This window comes from Amphibalanus amphitrite, unplaced genomic scaffold, assembly GCF_019059575.1.
Source record: "Amphibalanus amphitrite isolate SeventyFive unplaced genomic scaffold, NRLGWU_Aamphi_draft 000871F_arrow, whole genome shotgun sequence".
NCBI classification, from domain to species: Eukaryota; Metazoa; Arthropoda; class Thecostraca; order Balanomorpha; family Balanidae; genus Amphibalanus; species Amphibalanus amphitrite.
The window spans coordinates 219,750-244,041 of NW_024882365.1; the positions used below are offsets into that span (position 1 = coordinate 219,750).

Sequence of the window (24,292 nt, forward strand, 5' to 3'; positions counted from 1 at the left end):
TCAAACATACCAGGCGCATTTGATGAATTCGCATACCGTTAAGCGCAAAAACTAAAAATATCAAAGAACTGACTTTTTCGGCGTTGCCCCGGACTGCGGGGAAAGCCGAAAATGGGATAAATGATCTACGAGGAATGCAGACATTGATGTTTTGCCAATTTATCTCAAACTTTATCCAAAATTCATCAAAGCTGACACGCGTTTTAAGAGCTTGAGGACGCTTGGTGCACACTGGAAGTTATAATTGTGTGATATAATAAAAAAATGCTAGGTAAATCATTCCTTATAGGTAACAGGCCGTTGTGCCGGCTGAAAGTGTAATTTGTTTGACTAAAAATACGCGTTGCTATTCTACAGCAGTCAAGTCCACGTAGCGTGCTTTAACGTGCGTAATTGCACGTTTTCGGCATTACCCCAGCCAGCCATACTTTCATTTGCAGGCCCATAACTTTTAAACGTGCTGTATAAATTTCAAATAGGCAGCACACTTATGCAAAGACATGCTGAAGATTACTTGACCGAATTGGCCAGACAAACGGTAGCATAATGAGTAAGAAATGCAGCTTCAAAGGCGCATGTAGTACAAGGGAAACGTACCTTGAAAACGCTTTTGGCGCCCTCACAGCCGAAGTATTCCAAATGACAACTCGTAACAAACATGCGATAATTGTAGTCACTTAAGCTTCAGAGCATCACTGAGACGTGGCATCCATGTCGTACGGTTTTAGAAATATCTCGAATTTCGGCTTTGCCCCAACTCCGGCATTGCCCCAACTTCCCCTACTGGCAAAGTGTGACATATTCAAAATGGCTCCAGCAGGCTATAATAAACATAATGTCTAATTTATTGCGCAATAGATAATGGATAATGTTGGAACTGGAAGCAGAATAATGGCTTCAATGCAAATGTTGGAAGCAGGAAAATGCAAACCATGGTGTCATGCAAAAGATGGGATTTCACACAGAACCCCCAACTTTTGTTTATCTTCTCCCCATCCCTAAGAACCACAAGTACTCTAACGAGTCGCCGGTACTTTGACCATCACTACAGGCAGTACCTTGGTCAGACCCAAACGGAATTTGTCCGCGTCCAGACTGATCTTCTTCAGGCAGACATCGCATGCGTCGCGGTCATCCTTTTTGGCGTTCATTTCCTTGGGCGCCAGAATGACGTAGCTTTGGGGAAGAGTGGCGACCAATCAGAGAGGGGAGTTTTTCTGACGTCACCAAGGGGAGGGTGGAACTTGGAAGGGGCTTCCCAAAGAGAGAAGTGGCACACATAAAGCACTCGAACACGCTTTTGGTATGAGGTGGGAGAGAGAAGGGAGTAGAGATCAAATGTGAAAATGGGAGACGGTACCATTCGGATTTCTGCATTGGTATTTCAGGGCCCTGAAAATCGCTGATGGAGGGGAGTATCCAAGAGGGATAACTCATGGGTCAAGATCACGGCACGCAGGTCACACAGGTCAAGAGGGACCAGGTCAGGCGGTAACCTGTAAAACTGAAGGGGACAGAAACGGTGATGGGTTCCGTATACGGCATCCGGGCTTATATGCAGAAAAGGTGGTCAGATAGGATAGGGGCGTAGCAACCCTTTTTCGGGATGCGATTCGGGAAGTAGATGTCTTGTAGAGCTGACCCTTTGAGAAATGAGGTAGAAGTAAGTTGCACTCGTGTTGGAAGCAAGCATAGCACAGCAAACCACATGCAAAGTTGAAATAGGCAAATGACGCCGTATTTCTCCCGTCTTTTTCCGTAGGCGAGGCAAGAGAAGAGGGAAGTGGGAAGAATGAAAAGATATTTGGGAGATAAGGACAAGTAGAAGGAAAAGATTGAGCTGAAATAAATGGAACCGAAAGGGAACGAAATGGGGCTCAGAAATAATAGGAATGTAGACAAAGCAGCGCACTTGTCGCAATGACAGCGTGAAGGAACAATAAAGGTATCGTTCATGGTTGCAGAGGGTGACTGAGAAAAAAGGAGAGGGCATAGAAGGTCACCTTGGTCAGACCCAGACGGTACTTGTCCGCATCCAGCTGAATCTTCTCCATGCACTTGGCGCAGGCGTCCTTGCCCTCTTTGCACGCACGCATCTCTTTCGGCGCCAAAATCTCGTATCTAGCAAGTGACAATCCAGACAGTTGGTTAGCGTGAGGTTATGTCTGGCATTTGGCTATCCTGTGAGTTACGCTAGCGCACGAACTAGTTATCAAGCGTGAACATGACGCTTGAATGCTAGTGCTCTAAATTTGTTTATTTTGAAGGGCACATGATTTGTTCTCGTAAATCCAACTCGAAAACCACCAAATGAAGGTTCGAAACGCTGCAAGTGAGTGCATAAATTTAGCGTAATACATGAAGACAAAAGTGTAAGAAAAAAGTTGCTTTGATGTCTTGTAATTGGTTTGATGCTGGTAGCTTATGCTGGTCATGTGCCTTTTCAAAATAAATACACACATAAAGACGAACACAATAGACGATTGACAACTGTTAAACGACGCCACATTACACCACGATCATATAAGCTATTCATAAAAATGTTATGTCTACCAACAGTAGCTAAGTATGCATGCATATTGAACGTACTATCAATTAGTTTCTAACAGCGTTGACACTATAATGATGCCAAACTAAATGACACTACACTGCTGCCAAACTATTTGTTAAAGTCGGATCCGCACCATCATTCCTGACAACGCAGTGAAATGGTTCCTGAAAACGCTTGGACGAAAGGAGGTTGGCTAGGGATTGGTGGAAAATAAATGGACATTTTACCAATACCATTCATTTATATAGCCGTTGCGCGAGACAAACACACAGCACACGATACATTACGCACAGCACATTGCGCACTACGTAATGACAGAAGTGATATAACTTAGCTTGTGAATAGGTTCATGTCACAGAACATATAGACAGACAATAGAGGAACATTAAAAATAATGTCTGCATTTTATGAGATACTCGGTACGGCTGAACCAAATCAACCGAAGCCACATTTGACAAATATGTCTCGGATTCGCTGATACTCGCTGCTTATTCGCTGAAATAATACACTAGCTGAAATTTGGATCTCAATTAATTAATTTATGGTCTCATTTTACGACGGTGTCTTGCCTATCATCTAGGGTTAGCAGTGAGTCATGACATCGCTTTCGTAACAAGTAGACAAACAACACCTGCTAAACTGATAAACGAGAGCAGCTGGGCTGAATCAAAGCGACAACAAAGCGCACGTTGAGGCTGCAATCGTAAACAAGCATTGTTTCCTTTGTGATTAAGCAGTTCGTTTAGCCCAAGAAACTTCTATCAATAGCTGCAAGTAATTGCTTGTCGAAAATGAACTGGTAGCTATGCATTAGTTGCCATCACTGACAGCTAGACGAATTAAAACACAGTTTCAGCTTGTTGCTTGGCAGCGCTCTTACAACATGGGTTGGTTGTTCTCGTACGCTCATTATCATCAGACTAAAACTATATTCTTAAAACCCCTGCTTATTAACGCCAAATGACCTCGCTTTGACTCGTCCCCGAACACCCTCATAAAGAAATAAAGAAAGAAAGAATGGCAGAATAAGCCGTCCCCAGATCCCCCTAAAAAAAAGACGGAAATAACCAGACGTTCCCAGTTCCTACTCACAAGAGAAAAAAAAGGCCGAAAGAATAATACTTCCCCAGATTCGTCTAAAAAAAAGAAGAAATGATGAATGAATAAGACGTTTCCTCAAAAAAGAAGCGTGAGAGAGTAAGACGTCCCATATCCCCTTCGGATACAATAAAAAGACTGAAAGAAAAATACGTCCGTTGGCTCTTACCGGTGGCGGAAGTCGTGGTACATCATTCGGTTGGGGAAGCCCTTGCGGCAGATACGGATTCCCTCGAGTACGCCGTTACAGGTCAGCTGGTGCATCACCAGGTGGGCGTCGATGACACCTGGCGCGCGCGCGAGCAGGTCACAGGTCAGAGGTCAAGTGTTACAGGTCAGAGGTCAGCGCAGGGGACAGTGTGGAGGTCAGCACGCTGAGGTCAGCGGAAGGATTTATAGAGGTCTTGGTGAGGTCAGGGGCGTCAGAGCACAGGACAGAGGTCACGGGTAAGCGCGGAGGTCAGAGTAGGATTCAGAGGTCATGGATGAGAGGTGAACTCGCCTTTCGTCCTCATTAACGCTATCGTTTAAAATAAATGAAAATGAAAGCTTATGCGATAACAAATTGTGCTCGAAGTCTATGCCTAAGTTACTTTAATGATATTAAGTCACTATATTACGTTCATTAGGCACGGGCACAACATATTGCAATTTATAGCAGTTTTGAATTGTTTACATTTGTTAGCAAACAATAAGAATATGAATCTTCTTTCGCTCGTATCATGTTACAATAGTTGACAAAAATGAAACGTTCTTAGAGGCGGGAAGCGATTATCTGGGCATCGGCTAAGCGGCAGCTGAGGACATTCAGAAGCAGTTCGGAAGCTGAAGCGGGACTGAAGACATCTGCATCAAAAATAATTTACATTATGTCCTGTATGTATATTATGTCCTGGTCTCAGGAAATCCGTGAAAGTCTCACAGGAGGGAAGTGTCAAGCGACTGAGAGAAGGTTACAAGCGAGAGTTATTTATACTACTCGAAGGTGTTGTCTTATCTTATATAATAATTTGAATGAGCTAGACTAAGACGCTGACAATGTAGCTGATGATTATGTGGTCAAAATGTGTAGCAAGGTCATACAAGTGCCTAACAGAAAATGCCACAAATCTTTTGGCCAAAACATTACTTATAAGACATCAGTCTGATCACCAACACCAATGACTTATCAACAACTCATTCCTAGATAGCACTACCAGAAAAACATATGTACTTATGCATGCACGTGTTTCTAAAAACATCTATTCATATTCAATTTCGCATGCATTGGGAGCTTCTACGCGTTTTACATGCGATTCTTACCAGGGGACTTGGTCTCATTCGGAATAATGCAGCGAATAAAGTGCGGCGTGGTCGCCATGAGCGTTCGCATCAGGTTATTCAGCTGTTCCTGAGGTGCGAGGTCAGAGGTCAGTTGAGCTCTGACCTCGCCGGGGGCAGCCCGAGGGCAGGCAGGGGTCACGACAGGCGGGCAGAGCGCGGGGCCGCAGGGCAGGGGTGGCACTTCAATCCGGGGGTAGGTGGGTCACATCAATCGGGAGGGTCACAGGTCAATCTGGGGTGGGTCGCAGGTCAATCCAGGGCGGGTCACATCAATCCGGAGGGGTCAGATCAATCGGAAGGGTCACAGGTCAACCCAGGTCGGGTCATATCAATTGGAAGGTTCGCAGGTCAATCCGGCTCGGGTCACATCAAACTCGAAGGCGGGTCACATCAATAAGGGTCGGGTCACAATAATGATGTGGGCTTACATCGAGGTAATGGTCAGGCAAGTGTTGAGGTGGAAAAATTTGATGGGTTTTATAGTTAGCAGTTGAAGGCTGATTTGTCTGATTTTCGATGTTTTATTGTCGCTGTGTAGGAGGGTATATGTGTGTGTGGGGATGCCACTACACAGCAGGCTAAAAATTCAGGAGGGCTCATTTACAGCGTATGCGAAGAGCGATAAGCTTATGCTGAAATACTTCCTAAACTGGGACAGGCATTTGAATGCAAACTTTTGCGGATCATTTCAAAAACCGATTTTTTTTTCTTTTGCTTATTCTGAGTTTCCCGAGACACTTTGTGAATGCTACCGCATTCGACAAAATGGAAAGCTAAGCACCAACACAAAAAGATGAGTTGAAAAGGCCTATTTGCGAGAGGCGTTTTTAATCGAAATTCCAAAGCAAGCACATGAATGTGAAAGCATTTCATAGGACTCATCTTTGCCAAATTTAAGCGCTGAAGCTCTGAAACATGGCATTTCAAAACAGCCGCAAAAAGTGACAAAGCGATCCACATAATACACCCAGCCATAAGCGTTTGCACTCTGCGACTTTTTGGCGAAATCCCATCGCGCTTACCAGCTGCCTTCATCTCATTGGGAATAATGCAACGAATAAAGTGAGGGCACGTAGCCTCCAGTGTTCTCATCAGCCCGTTCAGCTGTTCCTACAACACATTCAGCCAGTGGTGAGGTCGGGGCGTAGGGTTTCTTGCTCTGATCCGGAGCAAGAAAACTATGCCGGGGGCCAAGTCACGATTTTGGTGGAGGGAGGGTTTTTATCACAGCTTTGTGCTGCTGGAGGGAGGGACCACTTGGGTCAAAGCTTTTAGCTGATGGAGGGAGGGCTTCTCTGGGTCACACTTTTGCGCTCGGGTTCAGAAAGGGTTCTCCTTGGGGGCACAGCTTTAGCCTTGCTCTGGCAGAAGGGTTCTGGGCTCACGGGTGCGTCAAAGAGCGCTTACCGGGGGCTTTCATCTCGTTAGGAATGATACAGCGGATGAAATGGGGACATGTGGCGTGCAGAGTCTTCATGAGACCATTCAGTTGCTCCTAAAATATGAACGTGCGCGGTGAGGTCGGGGACGTTATTTATAGTCACCGTGGGGGACGTATCGGGGGCACAGAGTCCGGGGGTCGTACACATGCCATCGGCTCGGGACGCTATCCCTCGACATGCCTCGGTTCACGGTGCAGTAGGCCGGTGGGAAGAGTCGGCATTGATCCAATAGCGATCATATATTTTTATATAGCTCAAGTTTTTTTTTAGTGAGTGTTGATGACGCGCCAATGCATAGCTGTTTCGGGCAAAAATATTTACGCATTTTTAGAAAAGTCGTCATAGCCTGCCTCGGTGCGTTGTGTAGTACATTGATAGAACAGCGAATCTGCCTTCATGGTAAAGCCGAACATGTAATCGGTAAAGTGAAAAACACCAGGCAGGCTTTTGTTATCACATCAACAACTCTTCCCATCAGCTGGTACCGCGATCTAAGACAAAATAAACCGAGCAATAGTGCGACATTCATTTCAAATGTACAGGGGTGTGGGTCAGGGCAGGGCAGGGCACAGTCATATCATTTTCTGGGTCATATCAGGGACGGTGAGGGAAGATAGGGGGCTATCCAGTGCCCTGGAGCCGATGGATATCGAGCTGCGATCCGCTGCGATCCACGTGCGATCCTGTAATCGATCCTTACACCAAGTCGTGCTTTTGGGTCGGGTTGGGTCCGGTGGGTAGGTCGGTTCGATCTGGGTGTCGGGTTTTCGGGTCAGGAACACATTCTTTCACATCAAAGTCGTTCTCATGATGCACATTCGTGATGCAGATTCACAGAAGGGTGCTGTCTCCTCCACGAAACCTTACAAACACACAAGGGAGGGTCACAGGATATCTCGTTTTCCGTGCTCGCGCTTCGGGGCATATCTTTCAGGAGGGTGATCGTGCATCTATCGAGATCCTGATCTCGTTTAACATGTATCAAAGATCACGTTCACGTGCACGTATCAAGATCGCGACGCTGGCTTCCGGTGCACGTGCTATCATTCTGGAGACCTGGGGTGGGTGGGGTGGGGGTGAGGGTCTGGAGAGGGTACTCCACGATGCTCCGATGCTCTCCGACATTTCCTGCATTCCCGGGGGAGGGGGGGGGGGACGTACCGGCCGCCTTCATTTCATTGGGAATAATACAACGAATGAAGTGAGGGGAAGTCGCGTGTAGAGTCTTCATCAGACCGTTCAGTTGCTCCTATTGGTGGAGACGGGAGTGACGTCAGAGAGACCGGCCAATCAGGGTACAGAAAAGGATATATTGAATTAGAATACTTTTCAAATGACCTTCGATAATGGTGAAATCAGTTTTTACCTAAAAAAATATATATATTTTTTGAAAATTTATTAAACGCAATGGGAAATGAAAAGATATTATACTTAGGAAAATCAGTTGCCGACCAAATCACTTGGGTAAGTGTATTTAGAGTTCATAATACCTATAGGAACATTTGCCCAGAAAATAAGAAACAACTGCACATTAAATTTTATAAAAAAACGAATATGGCGTTATCCATCCATTGTTTAGCGCTTCAGCATGACCCCAATCACAGAAACATTTTGTAGCAAATTATTATGACTTAAACGAAGGTGGACTCGTTAATCAATTTACTATAGGTGTTAGCTAGATATTTCGGGACAGGATAATGAGTGCCAGGATGGAAGGATATCAGCTCGTACCCTGTAACTGGCAGAGACAGTAGCGAAGCCACCGCCCTTCTTTCCGCGGCCACCTATCAGAGAGAGCGTGAGCACAGTCAGCAGTTAGCGTGAGCAGCATCAGCAGGTGGGTGAACAGGCGGCTGGGGTCAGAGACACCGGCCGCCTGTTCAGTGCCTACTGATGATAGTAGACACAAAGCAGCGAGAGATGACCTGACCTGGGCGCTGACCTGGATGCAGGTAGGCATCAGATGAAGATAGGACGAGGCATCAGGCAGGTCAAGGTTTTGAGTGAGATGGAGTGATGCTAGTGGAAAATATGGACAGGATTTGATAGATGTTCGAATGCTTGATGCTATAACTTTAGAGGCATAAACTGGGGAAAGCTGACAAGGTTCCGCATCCGACAGGTCAGGTCAGGTCAGGTCAGGTCAACGCTCGACAATCCTATCAAACCCTGCTGTGAAGACCGTGCATGTCGTGACGTTGGACAGAAGCCATAAGTCTGCATAAACACGGCGTTCTACTCATCACAGTACAGATGTCACCGAGCTGTCAGACGCCAGCGACTGCACGGTCTCACAGCAGGGTACCGCCGCCGCCACCGTCGTCACTGAACTACAACAAACACCCAACGACAGATACGACAGCGGCGGCGGCGGTGGCGGCGATGGCGGCGCACCGGCGACAAAGTTACCTTGTACAGACCGGACACGGTCTGGAAGGCCGAACCCTTGGCGCGCTTGCCTCCTGCAGTCGGGAACACTCAGAGGTCAGAGGGTGCCGGCCAAAAATATTAATAACTAAATGCTTGTAAATCGTTACTAGACACTTCAAAACTACGTAGCTGTGATGCTAAAAGTATTCTATCGTTACTTCAAATGACTTAAACTTGAAACTTGAAAAATGCCGTCACGTCACTAGATGCTACTTGAGCAAATAATCCAAAAAGTCTTGAGCAAGGGTTGCAATAAACGGTAGTCATTACTGATTTCATTGGCATGGCTTTGCCTATGCATAACTTGTCGGCATCAATGGAAACCAATTGTATAGTCCAAAGAGAAACATGACTCATCGGTTCATGATATTTGTGTCTCTGATATAGACGGTTGCACGGATGGAAATGGCATGGGAAAAGCGCGATACAGCTTAAAACGCTCCTATACCCGCACCTTTGATGCCAAGAGATGCAACTAAGGGCAACATACGATGCTTTGAATCGAAATATAGTCTGATAGCCGCATTTCAAAACTTGCTCGCAGGTAGCCGACTTATCTGATCACACTCGCTCGTATCAAAACATGTCAAACCAGAAATAGCTCTTGCTAAAGTAGCTCTGGAGAGCAATCGGTCAAACGAAGTGGGGGGGGGGGGGGGGGGGTGCTCCTAGCCACAAACGTCAGTCTTTGTCGCAAGTCCCAACTTACGTGTCCATCAAGGCCTCCACATCCCCATATCTCCCAGTTACGTTCCCAGGTCCTCTGAACGTCTCTCTACCGTCCCCCTGCCATCTCCCGCTATCTCACATCATTCCAACTGTCTAACTGTCTAACTGTATGCCCCCACTGTTCTACCCGCAAAGGATCCCTAACTATCCACATTGTCAACCTGCTGTCCACCTAGTCTCTCTCGCCGTCCCCCATTGTCGCCCAACCGTTTCCGTAAGTCTCCCAATCTCCACGTCGGCATGTCTTCCCATCAACTTCGCTGTCTCCTTGCTGTCATTCATTCTCTAAACACGTCCCCACTGTCTCTCTGCCATCTCTCTTTCCCCCGCGTTCACCGTCTCCCTACTAGCCCCAATGTCATCTCTTCTCTCTCCCCATCACGTCTTCTAAATCTCTCTCCCCACGTCCACACTGAATTTACATACAGTTATTTACATTTTTAGATGATGCCCAAGTGCTATGATGAAGGAAATATATTTTGCAAAATCGGCTTAACTTGTGCCATGGAAACATAGTCTCCCTCCTCCGCCACTATCTCTCGTCTCCCCAATGTCTCCCCTGCCCTCTGACTTCTTCGCCTGTCTCCCACGTCCTCTCACCCTTGCCGCCGCCGCCCTCTTCCTTGGGCGCCGACTGGCCCGGGTGGTCGGCGAAGATCTCCACCAGCAGGGCGTTCTTTCCCTTCTTGAACTGGTCGACAACAGTGTCGTTCAGCGGATCCTTGTTCTTCTCCAGCCAGCCGGTCAGGTTGTAGGCCACCTGAAGAGATGGCGAGGGTAACCTCAGTGTCAGTGCTTCAACGTTATCAACGACCGTAGATTATCGTGTTTTGCTTCGTTTATTGTTTTACTTAGCTGGCATAGCTTACCGACGATGATGAAGGCCACCACAAATCCAATTGTTTACAATTACTTTGATACACCGCTCATTGATACAAAGCTCAACAAGCTTACTTCCCTTTAGCACTAATGTAATTAGGTAAGCCCTTCATCCCTCGTCTATTTCTTATTCTTGCTTCCACTCCAATCCCCTTCTCTTCCCTGTCCTTACCGTTCCGGCGTAGTGCACAATGGCAAAGTGGGCCTCGGACTGGCCGGGCTTGGGCGGCTTCGGCTTCACGAAGAGCGCCGACTTGCCCAGGTGGTTGGTCTTCAGCTTGTCCTCGAAGGTCTTGTCAGTGGCCTTGGGGAACATACTCTCCTCCTCTAGGATGGAGAGCACACCCATGGGCTGCGAGACAGGCGAGAGTTAGAAGACGGAGGTCGAGAGGGTGGGGACTGAGAGAGAACGGAAACATTATGCAAAGTGTGATACAAGTTGTGTAGCAAGTTGTTGTCTACGTTACTTGCAAGTGCTGCATGTAAGTTACGATTTACGAATTCAAAGGGACAATATATAAAAGGACAATCATTCGCCGACAAATATTTAAGCGTCTGGACCATTAAACTTACGTGTCACAGAAATACTCCAATAGAAGATCGTTAGTTAGGAACAAATATATTTTAGATGATATAGGTACAAGAAAGGACAAGACATTGCCGATGTGACGCATAAATATTGCATGTTTGTTGAATAGACCTTACCCTCCCCTCTTATCATTCCACGTCCGAACACTCATCCTGAAAGTCATGCGATGAATGCAGCGTGCAATGGACAAGGCGAGCTCGAGTTTAGCTCATGTTTCTTATATTTGTTAGGCAATGCCTTGTACTTACACCTGTGATCATGTGGTTAAAATGAGCCGGCCAAAATTAGCACCAAAGCGGGCAAAAACGTTGCCGCATGGTTTGCACCTTTTTTCTAATTAGAACTGTAGCCTCGACTTTTGTTCATTACTGTTACTTGGCGTTACTGCGATGGCTGGTGGCTAGACGCAGCTTTTAGCCAAACAAGCACGAGCTTGTGTGATTACCTCTTACAAATAACCTTCTGCAAAATTATGCGTGATCGTTTGAAGCAGCATTAGTGATGAAAACGCCTGTAGATATTAGATGTAGCGGTATAACCAGTGAAAATACCTGTCTGGCTGCAGGATCATTCCCGATCCCGATAGCACCTCGCTCCACTCTTCAACCAATCGGGACTTCGCTAGGGTTCACGCGCATGCTGACGTCACGGGTAGAAGGGTAGCGCGGGGCGGCTGCCCTGACAGGCAGAGCCATCTCTTGGCGACTCGGCCACACTGGTGGGAGAGGCTCGTACTGTTAGTTTTGCCGGTCGCCGCCAGGTGGCCAGCGGCAGAGCAGGCAGCCGCCAGGGGGTAGGGTTCACGGGGTGGGTAGAGGTAGAGGGCAGCGCCGCTCGGTCACACTGAAACTAAGAGAGGTAGAACCAAACATGCCGGTCTCGGGGCTGGAGTCGTGCTGGGTCATTGTCTCCGTAGAAGATGATGAGGGTAGGGGTGCAGATTGGGGTGGGGCATGGAGGCACGATTGGGGCTACAGGGGGATGACATTTACTGGGGTGACATCTGAGCTAAAGGTCATAGTTGAAAGCCACGCCTGGTCTGAATGGATCTCGATGAGCTAAATTTGAGCTCGTGCGTAGCGATGAATACGATACCAAATGAATACCACCTTGCCGAGACAAGACAGTGGTTTCAATGGGATACATGCCGGTATATCTCTTTGTAGCTGATCCTTTTCAATACAAAAGTGCCCATCGAACAATTTAAACCAGGCTCGGATCTTTTCCAAACGACGATCTCGGTATATTGACGCTTATTTTGATCAATATCAGGTTTGGGGTCGATACAGTACGGGTCAATCCAGGCGAGGTACGTCAGATGGGTACAGTTGCAGTCTCCCAATAGTGGGGTCTGGGGTGACATTCAGGGGGAGGGGTACATTCGAAAGAGCACAGTACACATGCTGTATCTAAATGGGAGAGTCCATTCTATAACGACGGGCGACAAGAGCGGGAACAAATCAAATGGTGCACAATCTCGCGTCGTGTATCCCAAAGAGACATTCGGAGATGCTGGTAGGTACCTACAACCTATAGGATAGCGACAACATCGAATCCAAATCGACTGATCGGAGGAATACTGTTGCGACTTACTTCAGGCAGTGGGTGGCATGCATACTTTTTGTATCGAACCAATTTTACATGATGGTAATCCCGGCTTCTAACTAAGTAACTAAGTAGCGCCATTACATGTGATTTAAATAAGTCTGAAGTACATATACGTGCCGCGCAAGGGGCAACGTTATACCACTTCATTATTTCCTAATGTTGCCAACAAATATTGAGCCGTTGGATGATAAGGTAGTCGGGATTCTCATTTTACATATTTAATCATCGAAACGATTCCTTGAGCGAAAAGGCTACTTCTTTCTTGTGGCGGCAAGGGGTCGGTATAACTGAATGGTGACCCTGCACGCTTAGCAAAGCGGACGAGGGATAGAAAACTCATGGGACACAACATAAAGTTCAAACTATAATTTTGGGATTTATGGGGATATTTTACCTTTTCCATAAGCTCGATACAAGCTTGCAAGTCCATGCCGAAGTCCATAAAGACCCAATTAATCTCCTCTTTCTTGTACTCTTCTTGTTCAAGTACGAACATGTGATGGTTAAAGAACTGCTGCAGTTTTTCGTTGGTAAAGTTGATGCAGAGCTGCTCGAATCCGTTGAACTAAAAGACGGACGAGCATTCAGTCACTAGCGAGCACACCATGCACCTAGACGGCGAGTCTACACTAGGACGGCACAGTGACGAGAGCTGCTACTGTAGAGGCTGTGTACCTGCGATCGGTTAGTGGATTGCGTGTTAGCGGTCAGGGTTAGGATGTGAGCGGCAGAGACGGCAAAAGTAGAGAGCCGAAATCTTAATCTTCAGGAATTCAGCGCGGCTTCCAGATAGCCGTGATACGCCGTTTCTCGGGCGTTGTAGTTAAAACTCAGAGTTTTCGTCAACTCCGGAACAACTACTGGCTATTTTACTAGACGACTCAAACTACCGATGTAATTAGATACAAAAAATTGTCGCAGCTGAAAAGAGACAGACGCTATGCCAAGATGCCCATGCAGAGTTTGTGCAGTTTCTGCGTCTAGTAAGTACGCAGTCAGCAGGCATGCATCCTCATTCCGAGGCTCAGTCAGCTGCTGGCTACCCGGACCACTGAGACCATCGGAGACCAGCATTCTTGGACCCGAGACCGGACAGAGACCAAACGCAGACCGGAGTGAGAAACTCACTCCCAGGCGTCCTCCATCTAATCTAAGTTCTAACTCTCCTAGCCTTTCAGCCTATCTCATTCACCTTCTCCATGAGATCAATACAGGCTTGCAAGTCCATGCCGAAATCCATAAACACCCAGTCGATCTCTTCCCGCTTGTACTCTTCTTGTTCAAGTACGAACATGTGGTGGTTGAAGAACTGCTGCAGCTTCTCGTTGGTGAAGTTGATGCACAGCTGCTCGAACCCGTTGAACTATAACCGAGAAAGCTGGCTGATGATGGTGGCCAGGGGGAAGCAAAGGCCGTTTTGGGGGGTTGGGTTCAACACAGATGAAAGCGAGGGCGAGGAATTATGGTGAAGCTCGAGATGGAAGGCCGTAGAGTAAAGCGAAAGAAAGATTGGGCTTCTGGGAACCACGGCAATTTAAAGTCCTCTGAACAGGTGCTAGTAGAACAGGAATAGCATGGGCAGTTTTAAAAGCGACGGATCGGTCTCTGGAATCCACACGGCAGGGCGAGGCTCTGCGAATAGGGGTAAGCAGAATAGGAAGAGTACACACGGGCGACATCTTGCTGTTGACATTGACATTCAACAAAAACGACGTAACATATTCACGACATATGACAAAATATACGGTGCAATACAAGACACTATCTGGCGAAATATGGAAAAAAGTACGCGATTGCATAACTCATTCAACGTATATAGCCATGTTGCATAAAAATAAAGCATTTGCAAAGTAGTTTGCAAATATTCACTATGTCAGAGCACCACCATGCGGAAAAATTGTAATGACATTCAACTGAACAAGCTATCTCACGGACTCCTTCGATCTTTTACGATATTGACGTTACATCCTCATCGTCATCCACGAAGTCTCGATTGACTTCAGCCCTGAAATCTAAGTCCCCCTGCCTTTCAAGATGACACCCTCGCGACTTACGTCGAAGATCTCAAAGCCGAAGATGTCGAGCACACCGATGAAGGAGGCACGCTTCTGCTTGGTGTCCAGAGTCACGTTGACCTTCTTCACGAGCCACTTGAAGAGACGATCGTACATGCCCTTGGCCAGGGCACCCACGGAGTAGTACACCTGGAGGCAGACAGGAAAGGTCAGGTCAGGTCGGGCGTTAGGTTAGTTGGCAGAGAAGATGAGATGCGGTTCGATCATAACAGAGGAATATTGGCTACGCCAGTGCAAAACGAATCTTTCACGTTTTTTTCTGAAACTTAGGTAAAAAATTACGGAATTCCAATAGGTTGTTTGATAATACTACGGACTTACGTAGCATGAATGACGTCTATGGCAAGCACAACAAATCTTGCAGGCTTCTCGAAGAACCAAGCACCTCCTTTCCTCAACTAAACATCAAACAGTTGCTGCAGTTGATCCAGTCCGAAGAAAGTCACCGACGTGGGACAACGCTGTCTGTGATATTGAAGAACACTTACCTGATCCTTGTTGCGACCCTGGGTGACGAACTCGTTGCCGACCTTGATCCTGGGCTTCAGCAGGTTCTTGTACAGCTCGGGGCCGTCGATACCCAGCAGCTTGCCGATAATGTCACCCTCCTGTGATGCACAACGTTTTACGTAGTGAGACATTTAGCCCGTGGTCGGAGTATGTAGTTTCAATGCGGAGAGAACTCAAACTGACGTCTTAGCTACAAGGGGATGAAGATCAGAAGATGCGATAAATTCAGTTTATTGGAAGTTCGATATAAGAATAAGTCAGGTTGATATGAGAACAAGGATACCATTTATTCAAGCAATGTTCTGCCAGGTTACTTGGCGTGCGTCATAAAGACTTCTCAATGCACAGCTGTATATAGTTACATTTGCCTGAAAAGCTAGGCATTTTTGTAACTTTTCATATGTCTACATATGCCGCCATAATGAAGCAGTCTATGGGCGCTGCCATGTTGGATGTACTCACAGCGGTGCCATCAGCCTCGGCCTGCTCCTCGCGACCCTTCTGCTTGAACTTCATCTCTCCGCTGACCATGACGGCGCCGACGATGGAGTAGATGTCGTCCTTCTCCGTCTGGGAGAACTTGAGGATGTCGAAAGCCTCCTAAAAACGTGAGGGTAAGGTAAGGGTGTTAGATAAATGTGGAAACTATACTCTGTTCCGTTTCAAGCTTGCGGCCAAAGTGCCCCGCTGAAAGCAGTGCGTGATTTCTGTATGTACAGCCCTTACATTTTAAGACGCAAATTATTGAGCGGAGGAGCGATCTGCCCAAGGATCTGCCGAAGAAACTCCGATCGCAAGCTTGATATGTTGTTGATATGGAACAGACCAAGGAACAGACTTGGAACAGACTAAGACGTCGGTATGTAGGAGTTGGTTGTTTTATCATATCACGAGTTTTTGAGTCTTTAAAGTTACGCAGAACTGGCATACAAAAATCAGCTAGGTTGACTGCGTGCATGTGCATTGATTCTTTAGCGAACGACGACGGAGTATTTCCCAAGATGACGTAGGATCACTCACGTCCGTCATCTTCATCTCCTCGTCGTCATCGATGCCGTTGACGGTGGTCTTGCCCTGCGAGACGTAGTGGTAGGCGTAGATGTCCTTGACCAGGTTCATGCGGTCTGAATGAGGAAAAGGACAAGTTTCAGACGTGTATTATACAACATGACGCAAGCAAAAATATCAAATATTCAAAAAACATTAAATATATAAAATATTCAGCTTCACACATCCTTTTATTCCATGTCATGGACATCCTTATCTACTGAAAAATTATGTTTTCGCCTCACAAGTGGCCACAACGGAATTATAATCAAACCCTTCCTGGCTAGCTCAACGACAATTTCAGCGTCTTCCCAAAAGCGGACCAAGCCTTCTCTCATAATCACACCCGTCACAACTTGATCACGAACCCAAATCAAGCCCCGCCACTGACCACGCGCCCTTACCGATGAGTCTACAACCCCTCCCATCATACAACCACTTCCAACTACATACCCAATCCAAACCCCTCTACTAACCAGCACCTCACACTCACCGATGAGTCCCGGGATGGCGTCGGACATGAGCTGGTAGAAGATGTGGTAGGAGCGTTCCAGGGCGCCCTGGGAGATGACACGCGCCTTCTCCAGCAGGTACGTCTCGATGTCGGCACCGGCGAGCTTGCCCAGCGGGCCGAAGTGGATGCGGATGAACTTACCCTGGTGGGAGAGAGGTGGGAGTGGTTAGAACGGTTTGATTACACAACGGAAGAGGCAAGTGAAGGTACGTGTAACGTGACATTGCATTGTACAACTGAGACATACTAACTGAAACATGCATTGAACACATTCATCTTTGATCTAGAGTGTCTAGACGATAGGAAACGAATCTTTAGACTTGAAAATATAAAATAAGTGAAGTAAAAGGGAAAAAGTTGCGGCTGATGAAAAGCGTTTCGATTGCTTGAGGAGTTAAAACAATCGCAGAGTTAAAACAAAAGATGACAAAAGCTATAGAACTTGTTCTGTCCCATTAAGCAGAAGTGGTGCACTTACGAAGCGGGAGGAGTTGTCGTTACGGGTGGTCTTGGCGTTACCGAAGGCCTCCAGGACGGGGTTGGTCTGCACAATCTGGTCCTCCAGAGTGCCCTGTCAGAGATAGACGAGAGAAACGGTCAGTATATTGTATTGTCGATGCGGTATATGTTTTCCCAGGTGTTCGAAATATGTTCAAAGTAGTACCGTACATACGGCCGTTCAGTGTTGTCAATGGGTACCCGGAGTGTATATTGTTGGGAGCAACATACGATCAGTACATACTACATAATGTTACGGTTAATGCGGTCATAAGTTTTCTAGAGCGAACTGTGGGCAGAGCAAATCACGATCATCAGCGTGAACTAGACTTCAGATACAATCATCGAAACAAAAACAAATAAGGTGTGCACTGTGCATTATCGTCGCAGCAAAAAGTGCGAAACACGTCCTCAGGTGCAATAACAAGCAAGTACCAACGCTAAATTATAACGTTATTGATAATCATCAGTTTAAATTTTCGCGAATTCGTCGTAGCCTGGCATGTAACCCACCTTGCCGTCATCCTGGGCCTTCTTCTTTCCGGTGGCTCCGACCTGGGCGAAGTACGTGATGACCTTCTTTGTGTTCTCGGTCTTTCCAGCGCCAGACTCACCACTGGGAACGAAAGAGGCTTCTTAGGTGCTGGCATTAACTGGGGTGACGATGCTAGGTACAGCGTGGTACAGCGTATCAATGCACACAATTTGTGACTTTGAGATGTCGAATGTCGATATCGAGGATACGATACCCGTTTGGTAGTTGAAAGTAAAGTTCAACACAAGGATTTCATTATGACTAGGCGTATCAGAGAAGCATCTTAGCCCCGTTTCTGGTTCGCTGGGTTCTCAGGGATCGGTAACTTACGTGATGAGAATGGACTGGTTCTGGCCGTCTGGGAAGAGAGAAGAGATACGAACGTTAGTTAGCCGTCTGCTGTAGCTACCTATTCAGTAGGTGAACACTGAACTTATAACACTGAACAGCACGATAACTAAACCGCATCTGAGCGATTTACTATGCTTCGTGAATTTTCTTTTAAAACGATACGCTATAATTTCTGCTTGTTTGAGTTTAACGCCAAACGTCTTCGATATCAAAAGACACAGCGAATTCCGAAGAGGAATACAGGTGACCGATTTAGCTCGAGTTTAGCCCCAGTCGTCCCTTCGGAAGCCAATCCAAACCGGATCCACTTAGTGCCTCCACTCTGAGGCTTATGTTAAGTGCTAACAAGTTTGTTTTTTTCTCCACTACTCAACTCGACTCATCCTGGCTTCTAAGGGGGCTGAATAAGATACCAAACAATTTCACGATGTTAAATAATCTCACGGCATTTCAAAGCACAGCAAAAGTGAGACGTGCCGTTCCAGCAATAGCACCCAAAATAAAGCGACTTGTTTGATAAATCCTGACCAACAAAAAACCGTTAACTACCCCACGCTGTAGTAGAATCCTCTACTCATTGGCCATCATGCCGGAGTAGGCGCCGTCCGACAGGGCAAATACGTACAGAAATGCCCCACGCTGTAGTAGAGTCCCCTACTCACTGGCCATCATGTCGGAGTAGGCGCCGTCCGACAGGGCGAAGATGTGCGGAGGCACCTCATTGCGCCGCTTGCCCAGGTAAATCTTGATGGCGCGCAGAGTGTAGATCGGGAAACGCTTGTACGGGTTGATGGCAACGCAAAACAGGCCCGAGTAGGTCTGAAATGGGGTCGCCGGGTCAGAGGTCAGAGTTGCTGTGTGGTGTGTGGCGGGGTTATCGGGGCAGAGGTCAGATCCAACGGTGACGTGCTCAGGTTGATAACTTAAATTTGCTTTGTGTTAGGATGTGAGATGACGTCACCGGTGACGTCATATGATGACCTATGACGTCACCGGTGCGGGACGGACGGGGATTGGTCGCCTGCGGCTGTGCGGTGACCGGCCGAGATGGTCTGGGCCAAATACACCAGTTTGGATCGAGCCAGCGTGTGTGGCGGACGTCACCTCACGTTATAACAGTGGCGACGAGACTGAACCCGCGCGGCGTGCGCCATGGCCAGTCTGAGTGGTTTGGTGAGGGAGTTTGATCCCAGTCAAGAGTCGTTTGGGACATATGCCAGATGGCTGGAACAGTACCTGGTGGCTACGGGTGTTTCTGGCCAAGCTAAGAGACGTGCGACTCTGCTCAGTGTGGTAGGACCTAAGACATTTGCACTGCTGGAGGATCTGGTAGCGCCGCAGACGGTCAGCGACCTGGAGTACGAGCAGCTAGTCACTGTGCTGCAAGGTCACTTTGAGCCGAAGTCATCTGAGATCGTCGCTCGGTTCCGGTTCCATTCGTGCTGCAGAGACGAGAACGAATCGGTCACCGAGTACGCAGCCAGGCTACGCAGGTTGGCAAAGCCGTGTCAGTTTCCGTCCGAGACCCTGCCGGAGATGCTCCGAGACCGACTGGTGTGTGGCATTCGGGACACCAGACTGCAAGCCAGGCTCCTCAGCCAGACGAGCCTGACCCTGGAGTCAGCTCTGGCGCTGGCCTGCACCAGCGAGGCAGCAGAGGCTCAGGCGCAGGAGATTGGCCGCGCTGAGTCCGCCGCTGTGCCGGCCGCCCGGCCGCTGGCGGTGGTCGGCCGGCTGGAGCAGCGCAGCACGCAGCGCGCAGCGCCGCCTCGGGCAGGTGGTGGGCGTGGTCCAGCGCCCGGCGGTCAGGGCCGGCGCCCGGCCGCGATGGACTCGCCCAGTCGGAGGGGAGGTACCGTGACACGGGATCGGCGGGGACCGAGGGAGCAGCAGCAAGGCGCTCCTTGTCACCGCTGTCGGAGCCGCCGACATTCGCCGAGCAGGTGCTGGGCGAGAAATCGCCGCTGCTTCCAGTGCGGTGAGATGGGACACGTTCGAGATGCATGCCGCGCAGCGGGTCGCGGCTGGGTTGATCAAGTGGAGGACGATGAGTTCGGCGCTCCGGCATCACCAGCGGAGGGAGCGGACCCCGCAGACGACGCTGCTGAAGAGGTCTACACGCTGTTCTACCAGTCACCGCAGTCACCGCAGTCAAAAAAGAGCCGCCCGCCCCTGTACGTGGATATCAAACTAAACGGCCGTGCAGTGCGGGCGGAGGTGGATACAGGCGCCGCGGTCTCTGTGTGTTCGGAGGAACAGTTTAACAGGCTGTTCCCGAAGGGGAGTCCGGCGATAGCTCCTTCGCGGCGTAAATTGTGCACCTATGGTGGTCAGCGGTTGGCCCTACGGGGCGAGGCGATAGTGTGCGTGCAATATGGTTCTGTTTCGGTGAACCTACCGCTGATCGTGACGGAAGGCACCGGCCCGGTGCTCTTTGGACGTGACTGGTTGGCGTACTTCAAGCTGGACTGGAATGCTATCTGCCGCATGGCAGACGTGTCTCCACCCCAGCCGACGGGTAAGTCCGTGCTAGCGGACCCTGCGTTAGCCCCGGTGTTGACCGAGTATGCAGAACTGTTTGATGACGAGTTGGGGTGTTTCAAGGGCGAGAAAGTGACCATCGCTGTTGACCCAGACGCGACACCTCGCTTTTGCAAAGCGCGCCCTGTTCCCCTGGCGTATCGGGCGCGAGTTGACGCTGAGCTGGATAGACAGTTAAAGCTAGGTTTGTGGGAAGAGGTCAAAGACAGTAAATGGGCGGCGCCAATGGTGGTGGTGCCCAAGGGGGACGGTACGTTGCGACTCTGCGGTGACTACAGGCTAACCATAAACCAGGCAGCTAAAGTGCATCAGTATCCACTGCCGCGTGTGGAAGAACTCCTCGTAAAATTAACGGGTTGTCAGATCTTCTCGAAGGTTGACTTAAAGAGTGCCTACAACCAGCTAGTGCTGGACGACAAATCGAGAGAGTATTTAACTCTGAATACTCCTCGCGGCCTGGTCAGACCCACTCGGTTGAGTTTTGGGTACGCGAGTGCCCCGTCTCTCTTTCAACGCACGCTTGACCAGGTGCTGAGCGGCTTACCTGGGGTGGCAGTGTTTCTCGATGATGTGATCATCGCGGCGCCGTCTCGGGAGGAGCATGAGTCTCGGTTACGGGAGGTTCTCGGCCGTCTGGCCGCGGCTGGATTTCGGGTAAATAAGGCAAAGTGTAGTTTCGGGGTAAGCTCCGTTACTTACCTGGGTTACACCGTGAGTGGAGACGGTGTTCACACGACGGAGCAGAAAGTCACCGCGATACGAGCGGCGCCTGAGCCGCGAAATGTACAGGAACTGCAGGCCTGGTTAGGGCTAATAAACTATTACAGTAAATTTCTTCGAAATTTATCGACTGTTCTGGCTCCCCTTTATCGTCTTTTACGTAAGGGCGAGTCGTGGGTGTGGGGAAATGCCGAGTCCGAGGCATTTGGGAGGGCCAAAGCGCTTCTGTTGAAGTCGCCGGTCCTGGCTCACTTTGACTCGCAGTTACCCGTGATACTGGCTTGTGACGCTAGCCCGTCAGGCATCGGTGTCGTGCTGAGTCAGCGCACGCCACAAGGAGAGCGCCCTGTAGCCTTTTATTCAAGGTCTCTGAATCCCACCGAGAGGAGATATAGTCAGACGGACAGGGAGGCATTGGCTGTCGTGAATGGCGTGAAAAAATTTAACTACTATTTGGCAGGGCGAGATTTTGTGATCCGATCTGATCATAAGCCTCTACTGGGTCTTTTGGGTGAGCGAAAACAGATTCCGGTGATGGCCTCGCCGAGAATGGTAAGGTGGGCATTAATGCTCAGTGGGTACTCGTACAGACTAGAATACACGCCTGCTTCGAAGCAGACCCACTGTGACGGATTGAGCCGTTTGCCGCTGCCGTGCAGTGCAGTGACATCACCGACGCCAGCAGAATTCGTTAATCTGTTGGAGTTTCTGGACGGGTGCCCCGTAAAGTCGGAGCAGATACGGGGCTGGACGGCCCGTGACCCGGTGCTGGCCCATGTACTGCAGTATACACAGCAGGGTTGGCCGGCCGGTGGGGAACTGCCGCATGACTTTCGCCCCTTCCAGCAGAGAGTCGGGGAACTTAGCTGTCAGGGCGGTTGTCTGATGTGGGGAAGCCGCATGGTGATTCCTACTCAGGGCCGGGAGAAGGTACTGCGCATGCTGCATGCAGGCCATCAGGGGGAGTCACGGACTAAAGCATTCGCGCGGTCCTATGTGTGGTGGCCTCACATGGACGAGGATATTTCCCAGATGGTGAGAAAGTGTCAGCATTGCAATGAGACTCGGAACCAGGTATCCAATACTCCGTTGCACCCGTGGGAATGGCCCAGGGGCCCTTACGATCGCGTGCACATCGATTACTGTGGTCCGATAGACGGTCACATGTTTTTTATCATTGTAGATGCATATTCAAAATGGGTGGATGTGTACCCAACCAAAGGGTCCACAACAGCAGTGACAATTGAGAAATTAAGAGCATCGTTCGCCACATGGGGCTTACCGCGGGTGCTGTGCTCGGATAATGCCAGTTCATTTGTCTGCCCAGCATTCCAGAGTTTTTGCGTGTCACTGGGAATTGAGCATGTGACGTCACCTCCGTTCTCCCCAAAGAGCAATGGTTTGGCCGAGCGTTATGTGCAGACTTTTAAAAATAGTTATCGCTCGTTACAGGGCCCGGTTGGATACAGGGTGGCACAGTTCCTGTACCAGTACAGGAACACGCCTCATTCGACCACTGGTCGATCACCGGCGGAGTTATTTATCGGCCGACCAGTGCGGACTCACATGGATCTGCTGAGGCCGGATCTGGCTAGTCAGGTAGAGACCCGTCAGAGAGCTCAGAAACAGTACGCGGACAGAGGTGCCAGGTCCATGTCGGTACAAAAAGGAGACGCCGTGTGGGTCACATCGGTAGACAGACTCCAGGGGGTAAATGGTAGGAACTGGCTTCCTGGTATTGTGCTAGAAGTGTGTAGTGTGAAAGTGACTGTCATGTTATCGGATGGTAGAGTGATTTGTCGGCATGTCGATCACGTCAGAAGGCGTGCAACGGAGACTCCTCCGGAGCGTGCCGCGCCACCTGATTATCGAGAGGGGCTGGTGTGTGAGGGTGCTGTACGTCCGGCGGAGCGGCCGGCGTTAGATAGGGGAGAGCGGTCTGGGAACGAGGGTAGAGGTCAGTTGGAGCGGTCCGCGTCGGAGGGTGTGAGGCGTGCTGCGGAGAACCGTATTCTCAGGCCACGGCCGACGGCGAAGCCGGACCGTTTTGCTGCGGTATGGAGAAATACCGGTACCGTGACTTAAGTGTTACGTGTTGGTGTGTTGTGTTTGGAAGAGCGTTTGTGTTCGGGTGGTTTGTGACTGTGGTGGAGGTGTTAGGATGTGAGATGACGTCACCGGTGACGTCATATGATGACCTATGACGTCACCGGTGCGGGACGGACGGGGATTGGTCGCCTGCGGCTGTGCGGTGACCGGCCGAGATGGTCTGGGCCAAATACACCAGTTTGGATCGAGCCAGCGTGTGTGGCGGACGTCACCTCACGTTATAACACTTTGCATCTTCATATCTTTACTTTCATTCTTCACTTGGTCTGCTGTCTTCTGATAAACTTCTCGATTTTAGAGATTGAGCAAATTTCTTCCAGGAAAACTAACCATCGTCTAAATCAGGTACATGCATATCTTTCTCTTAAGATTATGGTTATTTTTCGGTCGACAAAAGAAACAAAACTATTTTAACAAAACACGTTTTAAAAACAACCCTATCACACGATCAAACTCATCGACCGTTTGAATGACCCAGGTGACCCTACATCGAAACATCTCGTTCACAAGCTGTCCACTGTTAACTCACGTAGATAAGCTTGTTGTAGTAGCGCTGCTTGAGGTTGTGCAGCACCGAAGCGTCGTTGAGGTAGGTCAAGTTGGACATGTCCTCGACCTTCTCATACTTGGGCGGGTTCACCTGGGAGATCTGGTCCTTCTTGAAGTCTTTCTCCTGTTGACGGGGAACGGGGAGATGGTCAGTCATGTGCCTTGGCGGCTTGTGCATGTAACGTGCTCTAGTA

General features: G+C 48.9%; 1 protein-coding gene across 14 annotated transcripts in view; it reads right to left on the bottom strand.

Annotated features, from left to right (window-relative positions):
* Positions 1 to 24,292, bottom strand: part of LOC122367462 (myosin heavy chain, muscle-like) — a 47,865-nt gene that overhangs the window by 17,903 nt on the left and 5,670 nt on the right. For 3 of the 14 annotated variants that reach the window (XM_043340554.1, XM_043340551.1, XM_043340550.1), the window contains exons 4-20: positions 24,079 to 24,222; positions 18,842 to 18,998; positions 18,159 to 18,186; positions 17,807 to 17,909; positions 17,274 to 17,366; positions 16,775 to 16,937; positions 16,255 to 16,358; positions 15,697 to 15,834; positions 15,213 to 15,332; positions 14,704 to 14,853; positions 13,842 to 14,012; positions 10,625 to 10,804; positions 10,174 to 10,333; positions 8,824 to 8,876; positions 6,380 to 6,467; positions 3,819 to 3,936; positions 2,004 to 2,121 (exon numbers count right to left, since the gene is read on the bottom strand). In XM_043340554.1, the coding sequence (XP_043196489.1) occupies positions 2,004 to 2,121; positions 3,819 to 3,936; positions 6,380 to 6,467; positions 8,824 to 8,876; positions 10,174 to 10,333; positions 10,625 to 10,804; positions 13,842 to 14,012; positions 14,704 to 14,853; positions 15,213 to 15,332; positions 15,697 to 15,834; positions 16,255 to 16,358; positions 16,775 to 16,937; positions 17,274 to 17,366; positions 17,807 to 17,909; positions 18,159 to 18,186; positions 18,842 to 18,998; positions 24,079 to 24,222 (2,088 nt within the window). Of the gene's footprint in view, positions 1 to 1,058; positions 1,177 to 2,003; positions 2,122 to 3,818; positions 3,937 to 4,951; positions 5,040 to 5,994; positions 6,083 to 6,379; positions 6,468 to 7,575; positions 7,664 to 8,145; positions 8,199 to 8,823; positions 8,877 to 10,173; positions 10,334 to 10,624; positions 10,805 to 13,043; positions 13,215 to 13,841; positions 14,013 to 14,703; positions 14,854 to 15,212; positions 15,333 to 15,696; positions 15,835 to 16,254; positions 16,359 to 16,774; positions 16,938 to 17,273; positions 17,367 to 17,806; positions 17,910 to 18,158; positions 18,187 to 18,841; positions 18,999 to 24,078; positions 24,223 to 24,292 lie in introns of all 14 variants that reach the window. The other 11 variants (XM_043340553.1, XM_043340552.1, XM_043340555.1 and 8 more) reach the window with 11 other exon arrangements.